Source organism: Pogoniulus pusillus, chromosome 17 (genome assembly GCF_015220805.1).
Source record: "Pogoniulus pusillus isolate bPogPus1 chromosome 17, bPogPus1.pri, whole genome shotgun sequence".
Classification (NCBI taxonomy): Eukaryota; Metazoa; Chordata; class Aves; order Piciformes; family Lybiidae; genus Pogoniulus; species Pogoniulus pusillus.
The window spans coordinates 2,913,177-2,937,717 of record NC_087280.1 but is presented as its reverse complement, the minus strand read 5'-3'; the positions used below and the strand labels follow the sequence as shown (position 1 = coordinate 2,937,717).

Here is a 24,541-nt window from a genome sequence, read left to right as displayed (position 1 = left end):
TACCCCACTCCCCCCTTCTGAGGCAGGGCAGGCAGTGAGTAGCACTTGGGGTGCCTCAGGGAGCACATCCTTCCCACCCTCCCCTAGGAGCTGTGCCCTTTGCTCCCCAGCATTCAGGATTCGAGGCCACGGTGACAAAGCCAAAGGCTTTCCTTTAGCTCATCCCAGCCCTACCTGTGACCTGAGGCCATCCTGGGAGACAGCCAAGGCCTCAGTTAAACACCAAACCCTCCAAAGCAATGTGTTTTAATGATCTCTGGTTTGAAAGCTCATGAACAATCATCATCATCATCATCACCATCACCATCATCACAATAATAATCCAAGTCTTTCAGTCACCTCCTTCATCTGAAAAGCCAAACAGATGGAGCAAACCTCCACTAAGGTTGACAAAACTCCCAACACCTTTGGTTCCAAAAGGAACCAGAGCATCCCTACCTGGGCAGCACCTCCAAATCCACCCCTTTACCCCCCCCCCCCCCCACCTCCTCCCCCCAAAGGGGTGAAAAGACTGAAGAGCTCTATTGCTAATATGGGATTTACAGCATTTCTACAGCACTTGGGGGGGGGGTCCTGCTTTTTATTCCAGCTAAAACTCAGCCTTCCTTTAGGGAAGGGGAAGGAAAACAAACAAACCAACCCCCCCCTCACCCCCTCCAAAAGGTTAAAGAAAAGTTAAGTATAAAAACCACTATTTCAAAGAGTCATTCTTGCTTCTCCTCCTTTTCATGTGAAATGAGTTTGTGTCTTTTTTTGGGAGGGGGTGGAAGGTGTTGAAGGAGGAGCTGCTGCTGCTGCTGGGCTCCAGGGTTTGCAGTGGGATGAATGGAGCCAGCTCAGGCACTTTGGTGGAGGTGGGGGATAGAGGTTGAGGGGCAAGGTGAGGTTCCCTTCTGGCCCTGCTGCCATCAGGATCTGAAAGAGGACACAAAGAAATGTGCACTGTGAAATGGTCTTGCCATGGTGGTGGTGTTGGGGTGGTTCTTTTGTAACTGCTTCATTCTCCACCAGAATAAAAAAGGAAATTTGGTAGAAATATGGTCCAAAAAAAAAAAAAAACCAAACCCAAAACCCAGCAAGACACCAACCAGCCTCAGCTCCAGAGCTGGCCAAATCCAGCTGCTTTGGGTGTTCACACAGAGAAAGCGAATCAAAAGCAGGCAGAGGGGAACTAAACTGCTCGGGTTTGACTCCCCTCCCCAGCTCTGGGCTTTTTGGAGGGCTGAAGGAAGGACAGAGAAGGATAAAGAAGCACCAAAAAAAAAAGGATAGAGAAGGACTGAGGAGGATGGAGGAAGACAGAAAACGATAGAGAAGGATGGAGAAGGACAGAGAAGGACTGAAAAGGATGGAGAAAGACAGAAAAGGATGGAGAAGGACTAAGAAGGATGGAGAAAGACTAAGAAGGACAAAGAAAGACAGAAAGGGACAGAGAAGGGTGGAGAAGGACAGAGAAGGACTGAAAAGGATGGAGAAAGATGGAGAAGGACTAAGAAGGATGGAGAAAGACTAAGAAGGACAAAGAAAGACAGAAAAAGACAGAGAAGGGTGGAGAAGGATAGAGAAGGACAGAGAAGAACTGAAAAGGATGGAGAAAGACAGAGAAGGATGGAGAAGGACTAAGAAGGATGGAGAAAGACTAAGAAGGGCAAAGAAAGACAGAAAGGGACAGAGAAGGGTGGAGAAGGTCAGAGAAGGGTGGACAAGGACAGAGAAGGATGGAGAAAGACAGAGAGGGATGGAGAAGGACTAAGAAGGATGGAGAAAGACTAAGAAGGACAAAGAAAGACAGAAAGGGACAGAGAAGGGTGGAGAAGGATAGAGAAGGACAGAGAAAGATGGAAAAGGACAGAGAAGGACTGAAAAGGATGGAGAAAGACAGAGAAGGACAAAGAAAGGTGGAGAAGGACAGAGAAGGATGAAGAAGAACAGAGAAGGATGGAGAAGGACAGAGAAAGATGGAGAAGGACAGAGAAGGATGAAGAAGGACAAAGAAAGGTGGAGAAGGACAGAGAAGGATGGGGAAGGATGGAGAAGGACAGAGAAAGATGGAAAAGGACAGAGAAGGATGGGGAAGGATGAAGAAGGACAGAGAAGGATGGAAAAGGACAGAGAAGGACAAAAAAGGGCAAAGAAAGATGGAGAAGGACAGAGAAGGATGGAAAAGGACAGAGAAGGATGGAGAAGGACAAAAAAAGACAAAGAAAGGTGGAGAAGGACAGAGAAGGATGGAAAAGGACAGAGAAGGATGGAGAAGGATAAAAAGGACAAAAAAAGGTGGAGAAGGACAGAGAAGGATGGAAAAGGACAGAGAAGGATGGAGAAGGACAAGAAAGGACAAAGAAAGGTGGAAAAGGACAGAGAAGGACAAAAAAGGGCAATGAAAGATGGAGAAGGACAGAGAAGGATGGAAAAGGACAGAGAAGGATGGAAAAGGACAGAGAAGGATGGAGAAGGACAAGAAAGGACAAAGAAAGGTGGAAAAGGACAGAGAAGGACAAAAAAGGGCAATGAAAGATGGAGAAGGACAGAGAAGGATGGAAAAGGACAGAGAAGGATGGAGAAGGATAAAAAAGGACAAAGAAGGGTGGAGAAGGACAGAGAAGGACAGAGAGAGAGCTCCTTACTGGGAGATCTTGCAGTTTGTGGTGGCGACGTAGCGTCCGGTGTAGTGGATGTTGCACCTCACCACGTTGTTGGTGAAATCTGACTCCAGGACGATGTATTTGGGGTTGACTTGAACCTAAAATGGGGGTCAAAGGGAAGGAAAAACACCCCTAGAAATCAGTAAGGGGAAGGAAGGGGTGGGGGGAGAGCAGCATCTAAACCCACATTGCAAGGATGGCACTGATAAAGGTGTGGGGTTCTGATCTGCTGGCTGAGAAGGTACCAAAGTGACTCAGGTACCAAAGCGACCCAGTGGTGATGCTTGCCTCTAAAAATATGAGCTCCCCCCCTCCCCACCCAGTCACCCAGGTCACCTTTAAGACATAGTTTCCTGGCTGCACATCTGTGATATCAATCCACTGGCAGTCAATGTCAGCATTGTAAGTGTCATAGCAACCCGGGCTCAAGCCCTAGGAGGAGAAAATAAAGGGTTTAGGTGGACCCCCTAAAGAAAGGGGTGGTTGGAGCCCTAAAAAGCCCTTCCAGCATCCCTCCCCCGAAGGCACCTGGGTGTGGGAGGTGCAGGCATAACGTTTCAGGTTGCCAAAGTCACAGGTGGTGTCCTCCAGGCAGAAGCTGGCCTTGTGACCCTCAGCCACCTTCTTCCCCGTGGTGGCATCCAACAGGTCGTAGTGGCTGAACTCATCCATGCTGTGGTAATGCCTGGAGGGGGTGGGGAAGGGGAGCAGTCAGGGTGACATTGATTGAGGATGCTGATTGCAGGAGCTTGGTGGCTTTAGGGGCAAAGGCTAAGCAAGATCACAAGCTGACAGGATGCCAGGCAGTGGACAGGTGCCAGGCTTCTATCCAGCAGCTGTGCCAGGGAATGAGGGGGATGGGAAACTGAGGCAGGGTTGTGCTGTCTGCTCTTGCCTTGATGTCAGTTGATGCTTGGGAAAGAGCCATCAAGCACTGGAAGAAGCTGCTCAGGGAGGGTGATGGAGTCACCATCCCTGGTGGTGCTCAAAAACCCCCACCCTGAGGTGGGCCTGGCACTTCAGGCCATGGTTAAATGGGTGGGGTCAGGTTGATGGTTGGACTTGATGAGCTCAGGGCTCTTTTCACAGGCTCACAGTGTGTTAGGGGTTGGAAGGGATCCAAAGAGATCAAGTCCAACCCCTCTGCCAGAGCAGGACCACACAATCCAGCTCAGGGCACACAGGAACACATCCAGACAGGCCTGGAAAGGCTCCACACAAGGAGACTCCACAACCTCTCTGGGCAGCCTGTGCCAGGGCTCTGGGACCCTTCCAGGCAAGAAGTTCCTCCTTGTGCTGAGCTGGAGCCTCCTGTGCTGCAGCTTACACCCATTGCTGCTTGTCCTGTCCCAGGGAGCAGTGAGCAGAGCCTGTCCCCCCTCTCCTGACCCCCAGCCCTCAGATAGTTATAGACATTGATTCAATCCCCTCAGTATTCTCTTCTCCAGACTAAGCAGCCCCAGGGCCTTCAGCCTCTCCTCACCAGGCACTGCTCAGTCCCCTCATCATCCTCACAGCCCTCTGCTGGACCCTCTCCAGCAGTTCCTGTCCCTCTGCAACTGGGGAGCCCCAAACTGAAGGCAGTGCTCAAGATGAGGTCTCAGCAGGGCAGAGCAGAGGGGCAGGAGAACCTCCCTTGATCTGCTGGCCACACTCTGCTGAGTGCCCCCCAGGACCCCATTGGCCTCTTGGCCCCCAGGGCACATTGCTGTGCCAGGGATGCTCTCCCCCAGCACTCCCAGCTCCCTCTCCCTGGGGCTGCTCTCCAGCAGTCACCTCCCAGCCTGTCCTGCTGCAGTTTGTTCTCCCTCCCCAGGTGCAGGACTCTGCACTTGTCCTTGTTAGACCTCATTTGGCTCCTCTGTGCCCAGCTCTGTGCCCAGGTCTCTCTGGATGCCCTCACAGGCTGCAGCTGTCTCAGCCAAGCCTCCCAGCTTGGTGTCAGCAGCAAACTTGCTGAGCAGACTCTGTCTGTCTGTCTGTGCCCTCCCCAATGGCATTGCTGGTGAGGTTTGACCATCACCAAACCCAGCACCGATCCCTGGGGGGAGGGACCCCACTGCTTACAGCTCTCCAGCTGGACCTGACACCACTGCTCACCACCATCAGGTGGTGATCACCAACCCTCCACTGGTCCCTCTCCAGCAGATCCTCACCTGAAGATGCCACCCACCCTCCTCCTCCTCCTCCTCCTCCTCCTCCTCCTCCTCCTCCTCCTCCTCCTCCTCCACTGTTCCTCCTCCTCCACTGTTCCTCCTCCTCCACTGTTCCTCCTCCTCCACTGTTCCTCCTCCTCCACTGTTCCTCCTCCAACAGATCCTCACCTGAAGATGCCACCCACCCTCCTCCTCCTCCTCCTCCTCCTCCTCCTCCTCCTCCTCCTCCTCCTCCTCCTCCTCCACTGGTCCCTCTCCAGCAGATCCTCACCTGAAGATGCCACCCACCCTCCTCCTCCTCCTCCTCCTCCTCCTCCTCCTCCACTGGTCCCTCTCCAACAGATCCTCACCTGAAGATGCCACCCACCCTCCTCCTCCTCCTCCTCCTCCTCCTCCTCCTCCTCCTCCTCCTCCTCCTCCTCCACTGGTCCCTCTCCAGCAGATCCTCACCTGAAGATGCCACCCACCCTCCTCCTCCTCCTCCTCCTCCTCCTCCTCCTCCTCCTCCACTGGTCCCTCTCCAGCAGATCCTCACCTGAAGATGCCACCCACCCTCCTCCTCCTCCTCCTCCTCCTCCTCCTCCTCCACTGTTCCCTCTCCAACAGATCCTCACCTGAAGATGCCACCCACCCTCCTCCTCCTCCTCCTCCTCCTCCTCCTCCTCCTCCTCCTCCTCCTCCTCCTCCTCCTCCTCCTCCACTGGTCCCTCTCCAGCAGATCCTCACCTGAAGATGCCACCCACCCTCCTCCTCCTCCTCCTCCTCCTCCTCCTCCTCCTCCTCCTCCTCCTCCTCCACTGGTCCCTCTCCAACAGATCCTCACCTGAAGATGCCACCCACCCTCCTCCTCCTCCTCCTCCTCCTCCTCCTCCACTGGTCCCTCTCCAGCAGATCCTCACCTGAAGATGCCACCCACCCTCCTCCTCCTCCTCCTCCTCCTCCTCCTCCTCCACTGGTCCCTCTCCAGCAGATCCTCACCTGAAGATGCCACCCACCCTCCTCCTCCTCCTCCTCCTCCTCCTCCTCCACTGGTCCCTCTCCAACAGATCCTCACCTGAAGATGCCACCCACCCTCCTCCTCCTCCTCCTCCTCCTCCTCCTCCTCCTCCTCCTCCTCCCCCCCGGCAAAGAACCTCAAAGCAAAGCCAGCTGTGAAACGGCCTGGATAAAGCCGCGGAGGGCTGGGGGCAGGGCCGGTGGTGGCACTCACTGGTGGCAGCTGTGCCACTCCCAGGTGTGGCGGGGCCGGCTGGGCAAGAAGTCAGCCGTGCCCTGGTTCTTCACCCGCTGCGGGAAGCGCAGCAGCACTCGCACGTCGTAGTCGGTGGCTTCGGCGGTGTAGGCGGTGCTGGGGGACGTCGGGGAAGGTCAGCGACAGTGGCCTCAGCCCCAGGGTTAAGAGGAGACTCAGACCTGGCCACCCCTGGACTGAAGTTTGGCTTTTGTTCTATCCTTTTCCCTTCTTCTCTCCATCATTGCTCTTTCCCTTTCTGGTCCCCTCGACGCTTTCCTCTCCATTCCTCTTTCCGTCTCATCTCCTTTATCCTTCCTCTTCTCCTTGACTCTGCCCCTTTAACCTTTTCTTCTCCCCTCCATTCTTCTCGTTCCTCTCCTTTTCACTGCTCCTCTTCATTTTCCTTCCGTGCTTCAACCCTTCCCTTCCCCTCCCTTCCCTTCCCTTCCCTTCCCTTCCCTTCCCTTCCCTTCCCTTCCCTTCCCTTCCCTTCCCTTCCCTTCCCTTCCCTTCCCTTCCCTTCCCTTCCCTTCCCTTCCCTTCCCTTCCCTTCCCTTCCCTCCCCTGCCCTTCCCGTCCCTTCCCTTCCCTTCCCTTCCCTTCCCTTCCCTTCCCTTCCCTCCTCCTTCCCCTCCATGATCCTTTTCTTCCTATCCTTTCCCCTTTCCTTCCCCTTTCCTCCACCCTTCTCCTTCGTCTGCCTCCTCCATTCCTTCCATGAAGCCCCCCCCACCAGCCAGCTCTCCATCTCTCCCACACCCCCACATCTCCTGTTGCCCCAGGACCCCCATCTTTCCCCTCCATGTCCCCATCTTTCCCTCTCCCTGTGACCCCCATCTCCCCCACATCCCCATCCTTACCCTTGCCCTGCACCCCAATCTCTCCCCCATGTCTCCATCTCCCCTTTGCCCTCTGCCCCCATCTCTCCCTTGCCCTGTGTCCCCATCACCCCCTTGCCCTGTGCCCCATCTCTCCCCCATGTCCCCATCACCCCCTTGCCCTGTGCCCCATCTCTCCCCCATGTCCCCATCACCCCCTTGCCCTGTGCCCCATCTCTCCCCCATGTCCCCATCACCCCCTTGCCCTGTGCCCCATCTCTCCCCCATGTCCCCATCTCCCCCTTGCCGTGTGCCCCCATCTCTCCCCCATGTCTCCATCTCCCCTTTGTCCTGTGCCCCCAGCTCTCCCTTGCTCTGTGCCCCATCTCTCCCTTGCCCTGTGCCCCCATCTCTCCCTTGCCCTGTGCCCCCATCTCTCCCTTGCTCTGTGCCCCATCTCTCCCTTGCCCTGTGCCCCCATCTCTCCCTTGCCCTGTGCCCCCATCTCTCCCTTGCCCTGTGCCCCCATCTCTCCCTTGCCCTGTGCCCCCATCACCCCCTTGCCCTGTGCCCCCATCTCTCCCCCACATCCCATCTCCTCTTTGCTCTGTTCTATCTCCCCCTGGCCCTGTGCCCCATCTCTCCCCCATGTCCCCATCTCCCCTTTGCCCTGTGCCCCATCTCTCCCCCACATCCCCATCTCCCCCTGTGCCCCCATCTCTCCCCCACATCCCCATCTCCCCCTTTGCCCCCATCTCTCCCTTGCCCTGTGCCCCCATCTCTCCCCCACATCCCATCTCCTCTTTGCTCTGTTCTATCTCCCCCTGGCCCTGTGCCCCATCTCTCCCCCATGTCCCCATCTCCCCTTTGCCCTGTGCCCCATCTCTCCCCCACATCCCCATCTCCCCCTGTGCCCCCATCTCTCCCTTGCCCTGTGCCCCCATCTCTCCCTTGCCCTGTGCCCCCATCTCTCCCTTGCCCTGTGCCCCCATCTCTCCCCCATGTCCCCATCTCCCCTTTGCCCTGTGCCCCATCTCTCCCCCACATCCCCATCTCCCCCTGTGCCCCCATCTCTCCCTTGCCCTGTGCCCCATCTCTCCCCCACATCCCCATCTCCCCCTTTGCCCCCATCTCTCCCTTGCCCTGTGCCCCCATCTCTCCCCCACATCCCATCTCCTCTTTGCTCTGTTCTATCTCCCCCTGGCCCTGTGCCCCATCTCTCCCCCATGTCCCCATCTCCCCTTTGCCCTGTGCCCCCATCTCCCCCTTGCCCTGCGCCCCAATCTCTCCCCCATGTCCCCATCTCCCCTTTGCCCTGTGCCCCCCATCTCTCCCCCACATCCCCATCTCCCCCTTGCTCCATCTCTCTCCCCCCCCCATGTCCCCCTGCCCCTTTGTCCCCACACCCCCTACCTGGCCAGGCACTTCTCCTCCGCGGCGCAGCGCAGCGAGTAGAGGTGAGCTCGCTGCACGTAGGTGGATGCTTGCACATAGTTGGGGTCTGGCACCAAGTCAGGGAGACCTGCCAGGAGGATGAGGACAGCCCTGAGGATGGGGACAGGCCTTGGGGACAAAGCCTGGGGGAGGGGGGGGTAAGACTTTACAGCATCATCAAATGGGTTGGCTTGGAAGGGACCTTCAAGATCATGCAGGTCCAAACTCCCCTTTGCCATGGGCAGAGAAGCCTTCTACCAGACCAGGTTGTTTCAAGTCTCCTCCACCCTGGCCTTGAACACCTCCAGGCATGTGGGGACAAGCCTTGGGGACACAGCAGTCCCCTCTTTGAAGCAGCCAAGCCCCAGCCTTTGCTTGGTCACCTCCAGGTTGTTTCAATTTGAAGCTGCAGACAGAAAATCCTCCTCCCTTCCCTCCCCCTTCCACCCCATCCCAGCTCCCCTTAGCAAATCCCAATCCTCTCCATTTTCCTACAGCAGGGTTGCTCAGCTCCACCTCCTGGAAGTGATTACACCCAGCCCTGCCCCTGCCTGGGGTCCCCTTGAGCCCTCTCCCCCCCTTTCCCACCCCCCCCCTCAGCTGCCACCTCTGTGGTGTGGGGTAGTGACACAACCCCCTTTAAAAAGGAGGCTTCCTGGCTCCTGTCCTGGTTTTAACCCCAAAACAGGAGTGAAACTGAGGGCTCTGCTTAGCCCCAGCCCCCCCCCCCCCCCCCCCCCCTCAGCCATTATCTCACCTTCCCTTTAACTCCCCAAGTTGCCCTTGTGCTTGAGGCCAAGCTGAAGTGAGCTGTGGATGGACAGACAGATGGACAGCCAGCTGGAGGGATGGGTGGGGGCTGCCTGGCTTTCCCAAAGCATTCCAGAGCCCAGCTGGAGCTGACTTGCTGACACCCCCAGCCCCAGCAACGCCCTTTCACACCTCCCCTTCCTAGAGGTTCTTCTGGGACCACTGATCTGGAAAGCATCTTTAGCTCTGCCCCTTCAAAAAGGAGCAGGATGGGTCCTGGGATGCTCCTCGAGTGCTGCCTGCCTCAGTTTCCCTTCTATCTGCCCTCTGCAAAGCCAAGCCCTGCTCCACAACAGCCTCTGCTTAGCATCTCTCCTTCCTGTGAGCCTGGCTTCATCCTCATCCCAATCTCTATCCCTATCCTCATCCCCCTTCTCATTCTCATCCCCATCTCCATCCTCATCCTCATCCCAGTCTCTGTCCCTATCCTCATCCCGCTTCTCATTCCCATCCCCATCTCCATCCTCATCCTCATCCTCATCCCAATCTCTATTCCCATCCTCATAACCCTTCTCATTCCCATCCCCATCTCCATCCTCATCCTCATCCCAATCTCTATTCCCATCCTCATAACCCTTCTCAATCCCATCCCCATCTCCATCCTCCTCCTCACCCTCATCTTCACCCCAATCTCTATCCCCATCCTCTTAACCCTTCTCATTCCCATCCCCATCTCCATCCTCTTCCTCACCCTCATCTTCATCTCAATTTCTATCCCTATCCTCATTCCCCTTCTCATTCCCATCCCCATCTCCAACCTCATCCTCATCCCAATCTCTATCCCTATCCTCATCCCCCTTCTCATTCCCATCCCCATCTCCATCCTCATCCTCACCCTCATGCCATTATCTTCATCCTTACCCCCACCCTCATTTTCATTTTCTTCTCTCTCCTTATTCTTATCCTCACCCCCACCCCCTTCCCCCCTCCCCATCATCTCCATCTTCACCCTCATCTCCATACTCATCCTCACCTTCATGCTCATCCTCATGCCATTGCCCTCTATCATCTCTATCTTCATCCTCAGCCCCATCCCCATCTTCATCCTTTTTTATCCTTATACTCATCCTTGCCCTCTCCCCCCTCCCTTGTCTCCATCTTCATCCTCATCCCCATCCTTCTCATCCTCTTCTATCCTTATGCTCATCCTCCCTTTCCTTTCCTTTCCTTTCCTTTCCTTTCCTTTCCTTTCCTTTCCTTTCCTTTCCTTTCCTTTCCTTTCCTTTCCTTTCCTTTCCTTTCCTTTCCTTTCCTTTCCTTTCCTTTCCTTTCCTTTCCTTTCCTTTCCTTTCCTCTCCTCTCCTCTCCTCTCCTCTCCTCTCCTCTCCTCTCCTCTCCTCTCCTCTCCTCTCCTCTCCTCTCCTCTCCTCTCCTCTCCTCTCCTCTCCTCTCCTCTCCTCTCCTCTCCTCTCCTCTCCTCTCCTCTCCTCTCCTCTCCTCTCCTCTCCTCTCCTCTCCTCTCCTCTCCTCTCCTCTCCTCTCCTCTCCCTTCCTTTTATTTCCTTCTCTTCTCTTCTCTTCTCTTCTCTTCTCTTCTCTTCTCTTCTCTTCTCTTCTCTTCTCTTCTCTTCTCTTCTCTTCTCTTCTCTTCTCTTCTCTTCTCTCCTCTCCTCTCCTCTCCTCTCCTCTCCTCTCCTTTCCCTTCCTTTTATTTCCTTCTCTTCTATTTCCTCTCCTCTCCTTTCCCTTCCTTTTATTTCCTTCTCTTCTCTTCTCTTCTCTTCTCTTCTCTTCTCTTCTCTTCTCTTCTCTTCTCTTCTCTTCTCTTCTCTTCTCTTCTCTTCTCTTCTCTTCTCTTCTCTTCTCTTCTCTTCTCTTCTCTTCTCTTCTCTTCTCTTCTCTTCTCTTCTCTTCTCTTCCCTTCTCTTCTCTTCCCTTCCCTTCCCTTCCCTTCCCCTTTCCTCCCTGCCCTCTCCTCTACATGTTTATCCCCATTTCCCCTCTCCCTCTCTTTTCCTGCCGTTCCCTGGGCAAAAAGAACAATGCCTTCTTGTTTCTGTCCTGCCCTCCCTGGAGGCATCACGTCACTCCTTTGGACCTCGTTTCCTGCCCTGCTTGCTTGGTCATCGCTGCTGATGTAATACCCAAGGGGGCCACACAAGCCAAGCTTGGGGGGTGGAAGGGAAGGAGGGGGGAAATCAGGACAGCTTGGAAAGGTTTTGCTTAGGGCTTTTTTTTCTCCCTCCTCCTCCTCCTCACCCCTCTTAAAAACCAGGACTACACAAAAGCTGGAGAAAGACCCCCCCTGGGCCCCATCCTGTTAGCCAGAGGAACATTTGTCATCGTTTCTAAAGCAGCTTCTCCTCCCTGCTGTTGTTTATAAGAAACCCTTGGACGTTCCAGACAGAAACTTGACTCCTTTACCAAAGGGGACTTGGATTTTCCTCCCTCTCTCTCTCTTTCCTCCCCCCCCACCCCCTTCCCTCCTCCTTCCACCTTCCCCTACTATGGAGCTTGCCCTGGCTTGGCCTCGTTGTTCTTGGAGGGTCTCCTGCTCCCAGCACCCAGCCAGGCTGCAAAGGGTCAAACCACATGGCTGAGGCTAACAGGATGGCAAGACCTCCACCTCAACACCACCCTCTTTAGCCACTCAGCTGTCCCCAATCCCAAACTGGCCAAATCCTGCATCCTGCTTTCATTTTTTTTTCCTTTGCTGAGCCAGCATTTTTCCCTACCTCCTGCAAGTAGGGGGTGGGGAGAGTGTGTGTGTGTGTGTGCTGGCAGCTCCCCCTCCTTGCTGTTACCTCCCCCCCCAAATAAAAGGGACAACCACAGCAAGAAAATGTTTGTTTTTCCTCCCTCCTTCTCCTCCCTCCTCCCTTAGCCTGCCCCTGGGAGCTGCCAGAGAAGATTTTCTTCTTCTTCACCGTGAAAATTAGAATAATAAAAAGAGGCAGGCTGGCTCCCTGCTGAGCTGTTTGTGCAGGTGTGCCTGGCTTAGCCCAAAAATCCCAGCTCCAAGCACTTTTCCAAGAGGGCAGCTGCTGTGCCTCCCTCGGCCCAGAGCTGCTGGCACCCGGGGCTGAAGATGCAGAGACTGTGGAAGGGGCTGGTTGTGAGCAGTGGGGGTGGATGGGGATGTGAGGATATCACCCAGTCAGCAAGATGCACTCCTTCATCAGCCCATTCCCCCAGCATCTCTCCTCTGGCACCTACTGAGGCACCCTTTCATTCCCATCCATCCTATCCCATTCCACTCCACTCTCACAGCATCTCTCTTCTAGCAGCTACTGAGGCACTCTTTCATTCCCATCCATCCTATCCCATTCCACTCCACTCTCACAACATCTCTCTTCTACCACCTACTGAGGCACCCTTTCATTCCCATCCATCCTATCCCATTCCATTCCACTCTCACAACATCTCTCTTCTAGCACCTACTGATGCACCCTTTCATCCCCATCCATCCTATCCCAATCCATTCCACTCTCACAACATCTCTCTTCTAGCACCTACTGATGCACCCTTTCATCCCCATCCATCCTATCCCAATCCACTCCACTCTCACAACATCTCTCTTCTACCACCTACTGAGGCACCCTTTCATTCCCATCCATCCTATCCCATTCCATTCCACTCTCACAACATCTCTCTTCTAGCACCTACTGATGCACCCTTTCATCCCCATCCATCCTATCCCAATCCATTCCACTCTCACAACATCTCTCTTCTAGCACCTACTGAGGCACCCTTGCATCCCCACCCAGCACATCCCATCCCATCCCATCCCATCCCACCCCTTCCACTCCCCCAGCATCTCTCATTTAGCACCTACTGATGCACCCTTTCATCCCCACCCAGCACATCCCATCCCATCCCATCCCATCCCATCCACTCCCCAAGCATCTCCCCTCTAGCACCTACTGATGCACCCAGCACATCCCAACCCATCCCATCCCATCCCATCCCTTCCACTCCCCCAGCATCTCCCCTCTAGCACCTACTGATGCACCCTTTCACCCCCATCCAGCACATCCCATTCTTTCACCATGTCCCCTCTAGCACCTCCTGGTGAACCCCTTCATCCCAATCCACCATATCCCAAACCCATCCCCTTCCATTCCCACCCAGAATCCCTCCTCTAGCACTTCTTGGTGCAGTCCTTCATCCCATTTTATCCCATCCTCTTCCATTCTCCCAGCACCCCTCCTCTAGCCCCTACTGCTGCACCACTTCATCCCCATCCAACACATCCCATCTCATTCCCTCTCTAGCACCTCCTGGTGCCTTCCTTCATCCCATTCTATCCCATCCTACCTCATCTTGTCCCATTCCATTTTATCACCCTATCTTATCCCATCCCCTTCTCTTCCATCCTCCCAGCATCCCTCCTCCAGCACCTCTTGGTGCACTCCTTCATCCCATCTCATCCCATTCTTGCACCATCCCTCCTCCAGCACTCCTCCATCACACTCTGCCACATTCCATCCTATTCCATCTTACCCCATCCCATTCCTGCCCCATCACTCCTCCTCCAGTACCCCTTCACCCCATTCCACTCCATCCCTGCAGCATCACTCTTCCAATACCTCTGAATTCCACCCCTTTATCCCATCCTATCCCTGCAGCATCACTCCTCCAGTACCCCTTCATCCCATCCCATCCCATCCTTGCACCATCAATCCTCCAGTACCCCTTCATCCCATCCCACTCCATCCCATCCCTGCAGCATCACTCTTCTAGTAGCTCTGAACCCCTTCATCCCATCCCATCCCATCCCTGCAGCATCACTCCTCCAGTACCCCTTCATCCCATCCCATCCCATCCCATCCCATCCCATCCCATCCCATCCCATCCTTGCACCATCACTCCTCCAGTACCCCTTCATCCCATCCCACTCCACCCCATCCCTGCAGCATCACTCCTTCTCCAGTAGCCCTTCATCCCTTCCCATCCCATCCCTGCAGCATCACTCTTCCAGTACCCCTTCATCCCATCCCACTCCACCCCATCCCTTCCCATCCCACTCCATCCCTGCACCATCACCCCTCCAGTACCCCTTCATCCCATCCCACTCCATCCCTGCACCATCACTCCTCCAGTACCCCTTCATCCCATCCCATCCCTGCACCATCACCCCTCCAGTACCCCTTCATCCCATCCCATCCCTGCACCATCACCCCTCCAGTACCTCTTCATCCCATCCCATCCCATCCACTTCTCTTGGGATCCTTGGCTGGTTGTTAGCAGCAAAATGAACCCAAACTCATCCCCAAGCCCACAAAAAGAGAGGCTCTCCCAACCAAGTTGTCATCTCCTAGCCCAGGTGCCCCACCCTTGCAGGATGGCATCCTCAGGTGTCACCATGGCCACCATGACTCAAGCTCAGTGGGTACCAAAGTCCTCCTCACCTCATGAGATTTCCATCCCACACTCCCATTGGAAAGCCAACTCCAGGAGAGCTGTTTGCATGAGGGCAAGGTGAAAAGCAACCCCTCTGGAGACAAAGGAAACCAGAGGGGAGGGGGGGTCCAGCTAAGGGTCAGGGTGAGGAAGCCCCTGGGGGGTCACTCAAGAGTGGGGAGCACCTTGGTTGAACCTCAAGGTGGGCTCCCTGCCCCCTTGCCCTTGCCTTTCAGTAGCCAAGACCTCCTGTGCCCTCACCTCCTTCATCTCTCACCTCTTCCATCCCTCACCTCCTTCATTCCTCATCCATTGCTTGCCCCTCCTGCCTCATCCCTTCCATCCCTCTTCCCCTCCATCCCTCACCTCCTTCATTCCTCATCCATTTCTTGCCCCTCCTGCCTCATCCCTTCCATCCCTCTTCCCCTCCATCCCTCACCTCCTTCATTCCTCATCCATTTCTTGCCCCTCCTGCCTCATCCCTTCCATCTCTCTTCCCCTCCATCCCTCCCCTTCTTCGTCCCTCACCTCTTCCATCCCTTCCACCTCCTTCATTCCTCATCTAATCTATTCCTTGCCCCTCCTGTCTCTTCCCTTCCATCCCCACTCCCCTCCATCCCTCACCTCCTTCATTCCTCATCTAATCCATTCCTTGCCCCTCCTGTCTCTTCCCTTCCATCCCCCCTCCCCTCCATCTCTCACCTCCTTCATTCCTCAGCTGCTCCATTCCTTGCCCCTCCTGCCTCATCCCTTCCATCCCCCATCTCCTCTATCCCTCACCTCCTTCATCCCACACCTTCATTCCTCAGCTGCTCCATTCCTTGCCCCTCCTGCCTCATCCCTTCCATCCCCCATCTCCTCTATCCCTCACCTCCTTCATCCCACACCTTCACTCCTCAGCTGCTCCATTCCTTGCCCCTCCATCCCTCATCCCCTCTATCCCTTGCCTGCTCCATTCCTCTGCTGCCCCACTCCTTCTATCCTCCATTCCTTGTTCCTCCATCCCTCCTCCCTCCCATCCCTCCTCCCCTCCATCCCTCCTCTGCTCCATTCTCTATGCTCTCCATTCTTTGCCCCTCCATCCCTCACTCCTCATTCTCTCACCCCTCTATCCCTCACTCCTCATTCCCTCACCCCTCCATCCCTCACTCCTCATTCCTCACCCCTCCATCCCTCAGCCAGCAGAAGCAGCTGCTCCTGGTGAGGCCCCCTGCAGCACTTGGCAGCAGGACACGTAAAGACCTTTGTGTCTTCTCCTCACCAAAGCATTGATCCTGCTGCATTTATCCCTCTCCCCTCTCATCAGCTGCTCCTCTCCCACCTCTCCACCTGTACAGCTTTAGGGCTGGAAACACTTCCAACAACTCTCCATTGCCTAGAGGGGTGCAGATGGACCTGAGATGCTCACACAAGCCCCCAGTTAAACCCTCTCATCAAAGCTGGTGGCATCTAATTGCTTAATTAACATCCCCACCCCTCAGGTGCCCCCAGTGAGGGGTCAGGAATGCTGCACATTCCTGCTGGAGACTGGTGGGATTAGGAGGCTCTCAAAGAGCTTAGGAGCATAATTAACATCTGATTGGGCTTTAGGAAGTGTTTTGACTAATTAAGAAACCTGCCTGAAGGGTGGCCCTGCAGGTGACAGGCTTGGGGTGGGGGAGGGTGGTTTGGTGACCTCCTCACCTAGGCAAGTGACGACTTTTCCCAACCAAAACCTGGCTGGAGAGAGCAGACCTGATGGAGAGGGCAGGCAGTGCCTGCTTGGATGCTTTCTTCTCTCATTTAGATGCATTAAGGAAGGATGAGTAGAAGGAGGCTGAGGGCTCTTGCACCAAGAGGTGAGTGTCCTTTTGGTGACCAACGAGGGTTGTCCACCCACTCGTGGGCATCCTGATTGCCCTGGGAGAGCCACAGCACCTTAATTCCCTGGCCTAGCTTTCAGAGATCCTCGAAGCACACAGCTTTTGCCAGCAGGGAGAAGAGAAGCTTGGCAGGAACCTTCCCATTTCCCTCTGTCTCCTTGGCTCAGCTGCAGGGCAGCCATTCCCAGAGACGTGGAACCAGCAGTGTCCCTCACCCCTTCATCCCTTGCTCCTGCAACCCTCACCTTTGCCTCCATCCCTCAGTCCCTCCATCCCTCAGCCCCTCCATCCCTCAGCCCCTCCATCCCTTGGCTCCTCTATTCCTCTTCCACTCCACTTCTTGTGTCCCCCGTTCCTCATCCCCTCCATCCTTCATCCCCTCTATTCCTCCCCTCCTTCATTCCTCATCTACTCCATTCCTTGCCCCTCCAGCCCTCATCCCCTCCAGCCCTCACCTCCTTCACTCTTCACCTGCTCCATTCCTTGCCCCTCCATTCCTCATCCCCTCCATATCTCACCTCCTTCATTCCTCATCTACCCCATTCCTTGCCCCTCCTGCCTCATCCCTTCCATCCCTCGTCCCCTCCATCCCTCATCTCCTTCATCCCTTCCATATTCCATCCCTCACCTCCTTCATCCCACACCTTCATTCCTCAGCTGCTCCATTCCTTGCCCCTCCATCCCTTCCATCTCACATCCCCTCTCTTACCTGCTCCATTCCTCTTCTGCTCCACTCCTTCTATCCTTCTTTCCTTGTTCCTCCATACCTCATCCCTCCCATCCCTCCTCCCCTCCATCCCTCCTCTGCTCCATTCCCTGTGCTCTCCATTCTTTGCCCCTCTATTCCTTGCTCCCTCCAACACTTAGCCCCTCACTCCTCATTCCCTCATCCCTCCATCCCTCAGCCAGCAGAAGCAGCTGCTCCTGGTGAGGTGGGCAGAGACCTGAAGGAAGATCCCCTCCACACTAACCCTGTCCCCAAGCTCTCTAGGAGGAAGATACTCTCCACTCAAACCCTGTCCTCAACCTCTCTAGCCTAGAAGGAAGATGCTCTGCACACAGACCCTGTCCCCAAGCTCTCTAGGAGGAAGATGCTCTGCACACAGACCCTGTCCCCAAGCTCTCCAGCCTAGGGGGAAGATGCTCTGCTCACAGACCCTGTCCCCAAGCTCCCAAGCCTAGAAGGAAGATGCTCTGCACACAGACCCTGTCCCCAAGCTCCCAAGCCTAGAAGGAAGATGCTCTGCACACAGACCCTGTCCCCAGGCTCTCTCCCACACATGCTTGGCAGGGCTGGCTGGACCTGGGGCTGACCCAGCCTGGCGGCTCCCACGGTGTTTACTCACTCACACGCAACGGGGCAGGGCTGGATGAACACTTCCCCCCCTCCCCCAGTAGAAATTCCTCTGGGATGGGTTTTCCTCCGAAAGCAGGGTTGGGGCTGGGTGGGTTATGGAGTCAGACAGGGCAGAGACTCCAGCTGAGCTGCATTTCCCAAGGGACCAGGCAAGGATCAGATCCCCCAGGATGCTGCTCCTCACGCTCTCCTGACTGGCTTCCAAGTTGCACCAGGGAGCAAAAACACTCTCAGCAAGGCTCGGGCCAAAAGCCACAGGATTTCATCATCATCACAGTCAGTAGGACACGGAATGACAGTGGCCCTGCTGTGACCCTGCTCCCCTGCTGTGGCCAAGCCCCGGGAGCAAAGGGAGCGACAGGCTTCGAGTGAGGCAGCACCACAGAAGCATTTGTGAGCCAGGAGTGTCCCAGCACAGCAGAGCACAGCCAGGGTGAGCTGGGACACGGCACTGCCCTGCCCCAATGTCCTACCCGATGTCCCCAGGCCGTAGCCCACAGCCACCCCGAGCTAGCAGCATCACCTTGGATGTGGCACAAAGGCACTCCACAAACGTGGCATGACCAGGCACAGGGCATGGAACCACTCCACAAGCAGGGCACCACAGCACAGACCCACCCCAGTGACCTCAGACATGGCACAGACCCTCCCCACAAGCTAAGCGTGCCCACATCACACAGCACCAACCTACCCCATGAAGCTGGAATGACCTGGGACATGGCACACACCCACCTAAGGAGTGCAGTGCCCACTCATCCCCCAGTACAAACCCACCCCACAGGCAGGGGATGGTCTGGGACGTGGCACACACCCACCTAAGGAGTGCAGTGCCCACTCATCCCCCAGCATAGACCCACCCCACAGGCAGGGCATGGTCTGGGACATGGCACAGACCCACCTAAGGAGTGCAGTGCCCACTCATCCCCCAGCACAAACCCACCCCACAGGCAGGGCATGGTCTGGGACATGGCACAGACCCACCTAAGGAGCACAGTGCCCACTCATCACCCAGCACAGACCCTCTCCACAGGCAGGGGATGGTCTGGGACATGGCAGAGACCCACCCCACAAGCAGGGAATGGTCTGGGACATGGCACAGACCCACCCCACAAGCAGGGCATGGTCTGGGACATGGCACAGACCCACCCCACAGGCAGAGGATGGTCTAGAACATGGCACAGACCCACCCCACAGGCAGAGGATGGTCTGGGACATGGCACAGACCCACCCCACAGGCAGGGCATGGTCTGGGACATGGCACAGACCCACCCCACAGGCAGAGGATGGTCTGGAACATGGCACAGACCCACCCCACAGGCAGGGCATGGTCTGGGACATGGCACAGACCCACCCCACAGGCAGAGGATGGTATGGAACATGGCACAGACCCACCCCACAGGCAGGGGATGGTCTGGGACACGGCACAGACCCACCCCACAAGCAGGGCATGGTCTGGGACCACTGAGACTTACTCTTCCCCTTTCCTCCTTGTTTCTCACCCCCCCAAACATCCTTCCCAAGCTACGTAGGGTCTCCAACATCCCCTCGGGTATCTCCTCAGCCACATCCATCCCCGTATCACCCGGGCAGCATCTCTGAGGAGCAACCACGGGTGGCAGAGGATGAGGAAGCCCCCGGGGCACCATCACACCTCACCCCCTGCGTCCCCCTGCCCAGACTCACCCCTTCCTCCGTGGCTGGGCCGGTAGACGCTGCCCACGCTGAGTCGGGCTTGGCTATCGGGGACAACCTGCGGCATTTCAGGGCTCCTGGCTGGCAAGTAAGGCTCGGGGCGAGGAAGCCCGTAAGGCTCCAACGCCCGGAACGGCGGTTGCGGCTCGTAGGGTGGATACTGAACCCCGTAACCCGTCCCGGTAGGAGCTTGGAGGTTATCCGTGGATGCCACGCCGTGACCGGCAGGGGGTTGTTGGTTGCCATACGAATCCGGGCTGCCCTGTTCCAGCGAGCCGCCGGTATCGTGATACAAGCTATGGGAGTACCGACGGTCCAAGCCATCAACCGGCTGCGGAGCAGCAGCAGCGGCGGGGACGTAAGGGCGCTCGGGAGGTGGGTAGTAAGCCTGGGCTCTGTAAGGGCTCTGCTCCTCCCCGTAGTCCTCGAAGCGTGCCCGGGGTTGGAAGGGGTACACCACGCTGGCCCCCGCCGCCGCCGCCGCCGCCGCCACGGCAGCCCCACCGGGGCCGGTGCTACGGTAATAGGTGTAGGTCTCGTCGTAAGCCCGGGGTGCCTCGTAAGGCTCGTATTGGGGGGCGAAAGGGTATTGGGGGTACGGAGGCTGCCCGACGGAAGCGTAGGCGAAGGATGAGGCGGAGGAGGCTGAGGATGAGGAGGAGGAGGAGGAAGGCTGGCGGGAACGGCTGGCGGGCCGGATCCTTTGCAAAGCGCTGCTGTCTCCCACCGGTCCCTCCCGCCAGTTTTCGGGCACCTGCCCGAACCCGAAAGGATGTCGCGTTTGCCCCCGCACCGTCTCGGAGCCCGGTCGGAGCGGTAGCCCCGGAGCCTGCCGCCGGACGCTGCCCGTTCCTCCGCTCATCGCTCCCGCCAACAACAACCGACTGCCTCCGGGTCTCTCTTGCCCTGCCGGGACGTATTCGGCGCCGGTGTTGAGCAAGCTGTAAACGCGACCGTTGTTCTCCCACCGGATCAGCTGCCTCCACGGCTGCCCTCCGCCGCCACCGCCACCGCCACCGCCGCCGCCGCCGCCGCCCGCCTGCTCCTGCCCGCCGGCCAGCATCCACAACCCGCACCAAGCCAGCGCTGCCCACAACCCCCGGGCTCCCCGCAGCCCCCGGGCTCCCCGCAGCCCCCAGGCTCCCCGTTTCGCCATCCCGTTCACCGCCGCTTCCTTCTCCCTCCCTCCAGCCCCGGCGCAGCGGCTCCCGGGGCGGGAGCAGCGGCCGCGCTCCCCCGGCGGCGGCGGCGGCGGCGGTGGCGGGAGGGAGGGAGGGAGGGAGGGATGGAGGGAAGGAAGGAAGGAGGGAAGGAAGAAGGGAGGGAAGAAGGGAGAGAGGGAGGGGAAGGGGGCGAGGTGGGGAGCAAAACCACCGGGTCCTAAAGACCGCCCTCGCCACCCATCCTGCTTGCCGGCAGCTGGGAGGGAGGGCTGCGGGGCGAGGGGTGGAGGGGAGGGGGGGGGGGGGCGCTGGATGTGTCCACTCGGGATAAACCCCAGGGGGGGTGGGGGGTGGTGTTTGCAGGCATTTCAAACCCTGGAGTGATTCAGACGGTCAAAAATGTGGGGTGAATTCCACCTCTGGCAGGGATCCTGCCCTCCGGGAGCTGGGAGGGAGGGCGAGGGGGGTGGGGGTGGGTAGTGGCACACAAACTGCATCCCTGCTGGATTAGGAGTAAAAAGGGAATTCCTGGATTTTAAACTGCTTCTAAGGCCTGGGTTTGTTTTCACCTTCCACATTTGGGGGGGGGGAATTCTGTGGGGATTTGGGCCTTGAAATTATCCCTGGCACAGGTAATGCCCTCTGTGAGGCAGGGAAGGAGGAAGAGCTGAGAGGGGCTGGATGTGAATCCTAGAACCAAGCAGGTTGGGAGAGAGCTCCAAGCTCAGCCAGCCCAACCTAGCACCCAGCCCTGCTCAACCAACCAGACCATGGCACTAAGTGCCCCAGCCAGGCTTGGCTGCAACACCTCCAGCCACAGCCACTCCACCACCTCCCTGGGCAGCCCATTCCAATGCAAGGCTGGGGAGGGGCCTGGAGCACAGCCCTGTGAGGAGAGGCTGAGGGAGCTGGGGGGGTGCAGCCTGCAGCAGAGGAGGCTCAGGGCAGAGCTCATTGCTGCCTGCAGCTGCCTGCAGGGAGGCTGTAGCCAGCTGGGGTTGGGCTCTGCTGCCAGGCAACCAGCAGCAGGAGAAGGGGACCCAGGCTGAAGCTGTGGCAGGGCAGGTCTGGGCTGGCTGTGAGGAGGAAGTTGCTGGCAGAGAGAGTGATTGGCACTGGAATGGGCTGCCCAGGGAGGTGGTGGAGTGGCCGTGGCTGGAGGTGTTGCAGCCAAGCCTGGCTGGGGCACTTAGTGCCATGGTCTGGTTGGTTGGCCAGGGCTGGGTGCCAGGTTGGGCTGGCTGAGCTTGGAGCTCTCTTCCAACCTGCTTGAGTCTATGACTGGCCAGGGCTGGGTGCTAGGTTGGGCTGGCTGAGCTTGGAGCTCTCTTCCAACCTGCTTGAGTCTATGATTCTATGATTCTGCCCTCTCTGAGATAGAGGAAGAGCTGCAGGGGGCTGGCAGTGCACAAGATGCATCCACTCAGGGTCAAACCATAGAATCAGGCAGGGTTGGAAGGGATCACAAGGAGCAGCCAGTTCCAACCCTGGGGCACCCTACCCTAGAGCAGCCTGACCACAGCCTCAGCCAGCCTGGCCTCAAACACCTCCAGCCATGGGGCCTCAACCCCCTCCCTGGGCAACCCATTCCAGCCTCTCACCACTCTCCTGCTCAACAACTTCCTCCTCCCCTCCAGCCTCACTCTCCCCACCTCCACCTTTGCTCCTTAAATCTGGGGGGTGGGGGTTACACTTTTTGTTTTGTTAAGGCCTGGAATGATTCACACCTCCAAAATTTGGGGGTTGGTTCTAGGATCCACCTCTGGAAGGCAGAGGGGAGGGGGTGGGGGGGGTTGGTTGGTTGTACACAGAACAGGATCAGAGGATCACAGGTCAGAGGATCACAGGTCAGAGGATCACAGGATGTTAGGGGTTGGAAAAGACCCCCCCAAAATCATAAATGAATCCAAAATGCAACTTGGGCTTTTTGCTACCTCACAAAGAAATTCCAGGGTTGGGAGGGGGGGGAAGTTTAACACTGCTTAAAACTTGGGAATGGTTCCCACGTCCCAAATTTGGGGCAAAATCAACTGGGTTTGGGTTTTTAGGACACACCCCCCCCCCCCCCCCCCAATTTTGGCACAGATCCTGCCCTCCAGGATGGGGAGGAAGAAGGATGCAAAAAGGGTTTAGCTTGAGCCTAAGATGCAGCCACTTGGAATGAAACCCTGAGCTTTTGGAAGGGGGAAGGGTTTGGGAGGGGGTTTAGACCTCTTTAAAGCTCTGCAAATGTTCCTCACCTGAGAGGGTTTGAGGCAACCCTGCAGGGTTTATTTTAGGGAGGGGGGGGGGGGGGGGGGAATCACAGCTGGGATGGATCCTGCCCCTCCAGGAGCTAGGAGCAAGCCCTTCAGGGTGCTGATTGCACAGACAAAATGCACCCAATTTGGGTTAAAATGACCCCAAACCTGATTTTTTTTTTTGGGGGGGGGGGGGGGGGGGAGGGGAAGTTTATCCTTCTCTAAAGCCCTGGCATGAAGCACACCTTGAAAAATGAGATGTGAAACAGGTGAGACCTCCAGGGAAGAAAATCAACCTGGAAGCTGGATGAGCTCATCCTTCTGGTGGCCTTGCAGGGTCTGAAGGGGGCTCAAAAAAAGCTGGGGAGGGACTTTTGAGGCTGTGAGGGAGTGGCAGGAGTGGGGGCGATGGAGCAAAGGTGGAGGTGGGGAGAGTGAGGCTGGAGGGGAGGAGGAAGTTGTTGAGCAGGAGAGTGGTGAGAGGCTGGAATGGGTTGCCCAGGGAGGGGGTTGGGACTCCATCCCTGGAGGTGTTTGAGGCCAGGCTGGCTGAGGCTGTGGGCAGCCTGATCTAGGGTGAGGTGTCCCCAGGGTTGGCACTGCCTGCTCCTTGTGGTCCCTTCCAACCCTGCCTGATTCTAGGATCCCATAATATTAAATATGGAAGCCTTCAATACACAAAAGAGGGAAGCTGAGGAATGAATCCAAGGGATCCTCAACCCAGCTGCCAGGAGGGATCCATCCTGTACCAACCCCAAAGCCTTCCCTGTGCTGAGACCACCTCCCCACATTGAACTCCCTCCCTCTGTCATGATCCCAACCTGGCTTAGGGAGATCCAGAGCATCCTAAGGGGATCTTAGCATCCTCAGTGTCCTGCCTCCCATCTTTCACCCTGGGGGAAACTGAGGCAGCACTTTGAAAGCCAGAGAGGGCATTCCCTAGCCCTGGCACCCCCTTGTCCTTGGAACTGCCTTGGTGCCACCTGGCATTGCCCTGTAGCTTTAAGTGCTGGCCCTAAGGATGTGCATTTTCCACGTGTGGATTTTCCCTTCCTCCTGCTTCTCTTCCCGGTCCTAAAGCCAGAGGTGGAGCCAGGGATGAGGCCAAGGGGGGGCCAAGAGCATCCTAAACCCTGAAGGAGCTCAGCAGCAGGCCTTACCAAAGAGCCTAAATCCCCTCTGTGGGACACATTTCCCTCCCTCTCCTCCCCCCTCCCCAATTCCCTGCATCCCCCCAATATTCCTCTGCTTTTCCTTGCTCCCTGCCTGTGCTCCTCCCTTCTCCCCGCAGGGACTGGAAATTCCAGAGTTGATGTAATAGGCAGTGGGGCTGGCCAGGAAGGAAAGCCTGGCTAACAGCCTCCTCCTCCTCCTCCTCCACCTCCTCTTCCTTCTTCTTCTCCTCCTCGTCCTCCTCCCCCTCCTCCATACTCCTCCTCCTCTTGCTCTTCCTCTTCCATCTTCCTCCCCCTCCTCCTCCTCCTTCTCCTCCTCCTCCTCCTTCTCCATCCTCCTCCCCCTCCTCCTCCACCACCACCTCCTCTTCCTTCTCCTCCTCTTCCTCTTCCTCCTCCATCCTCCTCCTCTCCTCCACCACCACCTCCTCCTCTTCCTCCTCTATCCTCCCCCTCCTCCTCCACCACCACCTCCTCTTCCTCCTCCATCCTCCTCCTTCTTCACCATCCTCCTCCCCCTCCTCCTCCTCCACCACCTCCTCCTCCTCCTCCTCCTCTTCCTCTTCTTTCTCCATCCTCCTCCTCCTCCTCCTCCTCCATCACCACCTTCTC

The 24,541-nt window shown here is 56.9% G+C and overlaps 2 protein-coding genes across 2 annotated transcripts in view; one reads left to right on the top strand and one right to left on the bottom strand.

Moving 5' to 3' along the window:
- The window catches only part of LOC135182794 (zona pellucida sperm-binding protein 3-like), a 30,751-nt gene extending 12,101 nt beyond the window's left edge, over nucleotides 1-18,650 (top strand). The window contains exon 10 of the mRNA XM_064157242.1: nucleotides 18,641-18,650. The gene's annotated coding sequence lies outside the window, so the exon portion shown is untranslated. The remainder of the gene's footprint in view (nucleotides 1-18,640) is intronic.
- Nucleotides 705-20,429, bottom strand: LOXL1 (lysyl oxidase like 1). The gene is made up of 7 exons (XM_064157240.1): nucleotides 19,343-20,429; nucleotides 8,267-8,375; nucleotides 6,012-6,149; nucleotides 3,174-3,330; nucleotides 2,982-3,077; nucleotides 2,628-2,743; nucleotides 705-915 (listed from the first exon to the last, which is right to left on the bottom strand). Exons 1-7 carry the CDS (start codon nucleotides 20,412-20,414, stop codon nucleotides 909-911), a joined length of 1,695 nt encoding a protein of 564 aa, XP_064013310.1. The 5' UTR covers nucleotides 20,415-20,429; the 3' UTR covers nucleotides 705-908.
- Between the last annotated feature and the right edge of the window lie 4,112 nt (nucleotides 20,430-24,541).

Coding starts and splice junctions, on each gene's coding strand:
- LOXL1 (XM_064157240.1), bottom strand. CDS start 20,414: ATGCTGGCCGGCGGGCAGGAGCAGGCGGGCGGCGGCGGCGGCGGCGGT. Junction 8,376..19,342: donor GCCCAGCCACGGAGGAAGGG/GTGAGTCTGGGC, acceptor TCCTCCTGGCAG/GTCTCCCTGACTTGGTGCCA. Junction 3,331..6,011: donor GAGTGGCACAGCTGCCACCA/GTGAGTGCCACC, acceptor CACCCCCTCCAG/GCATTACCACAGCATGGATG.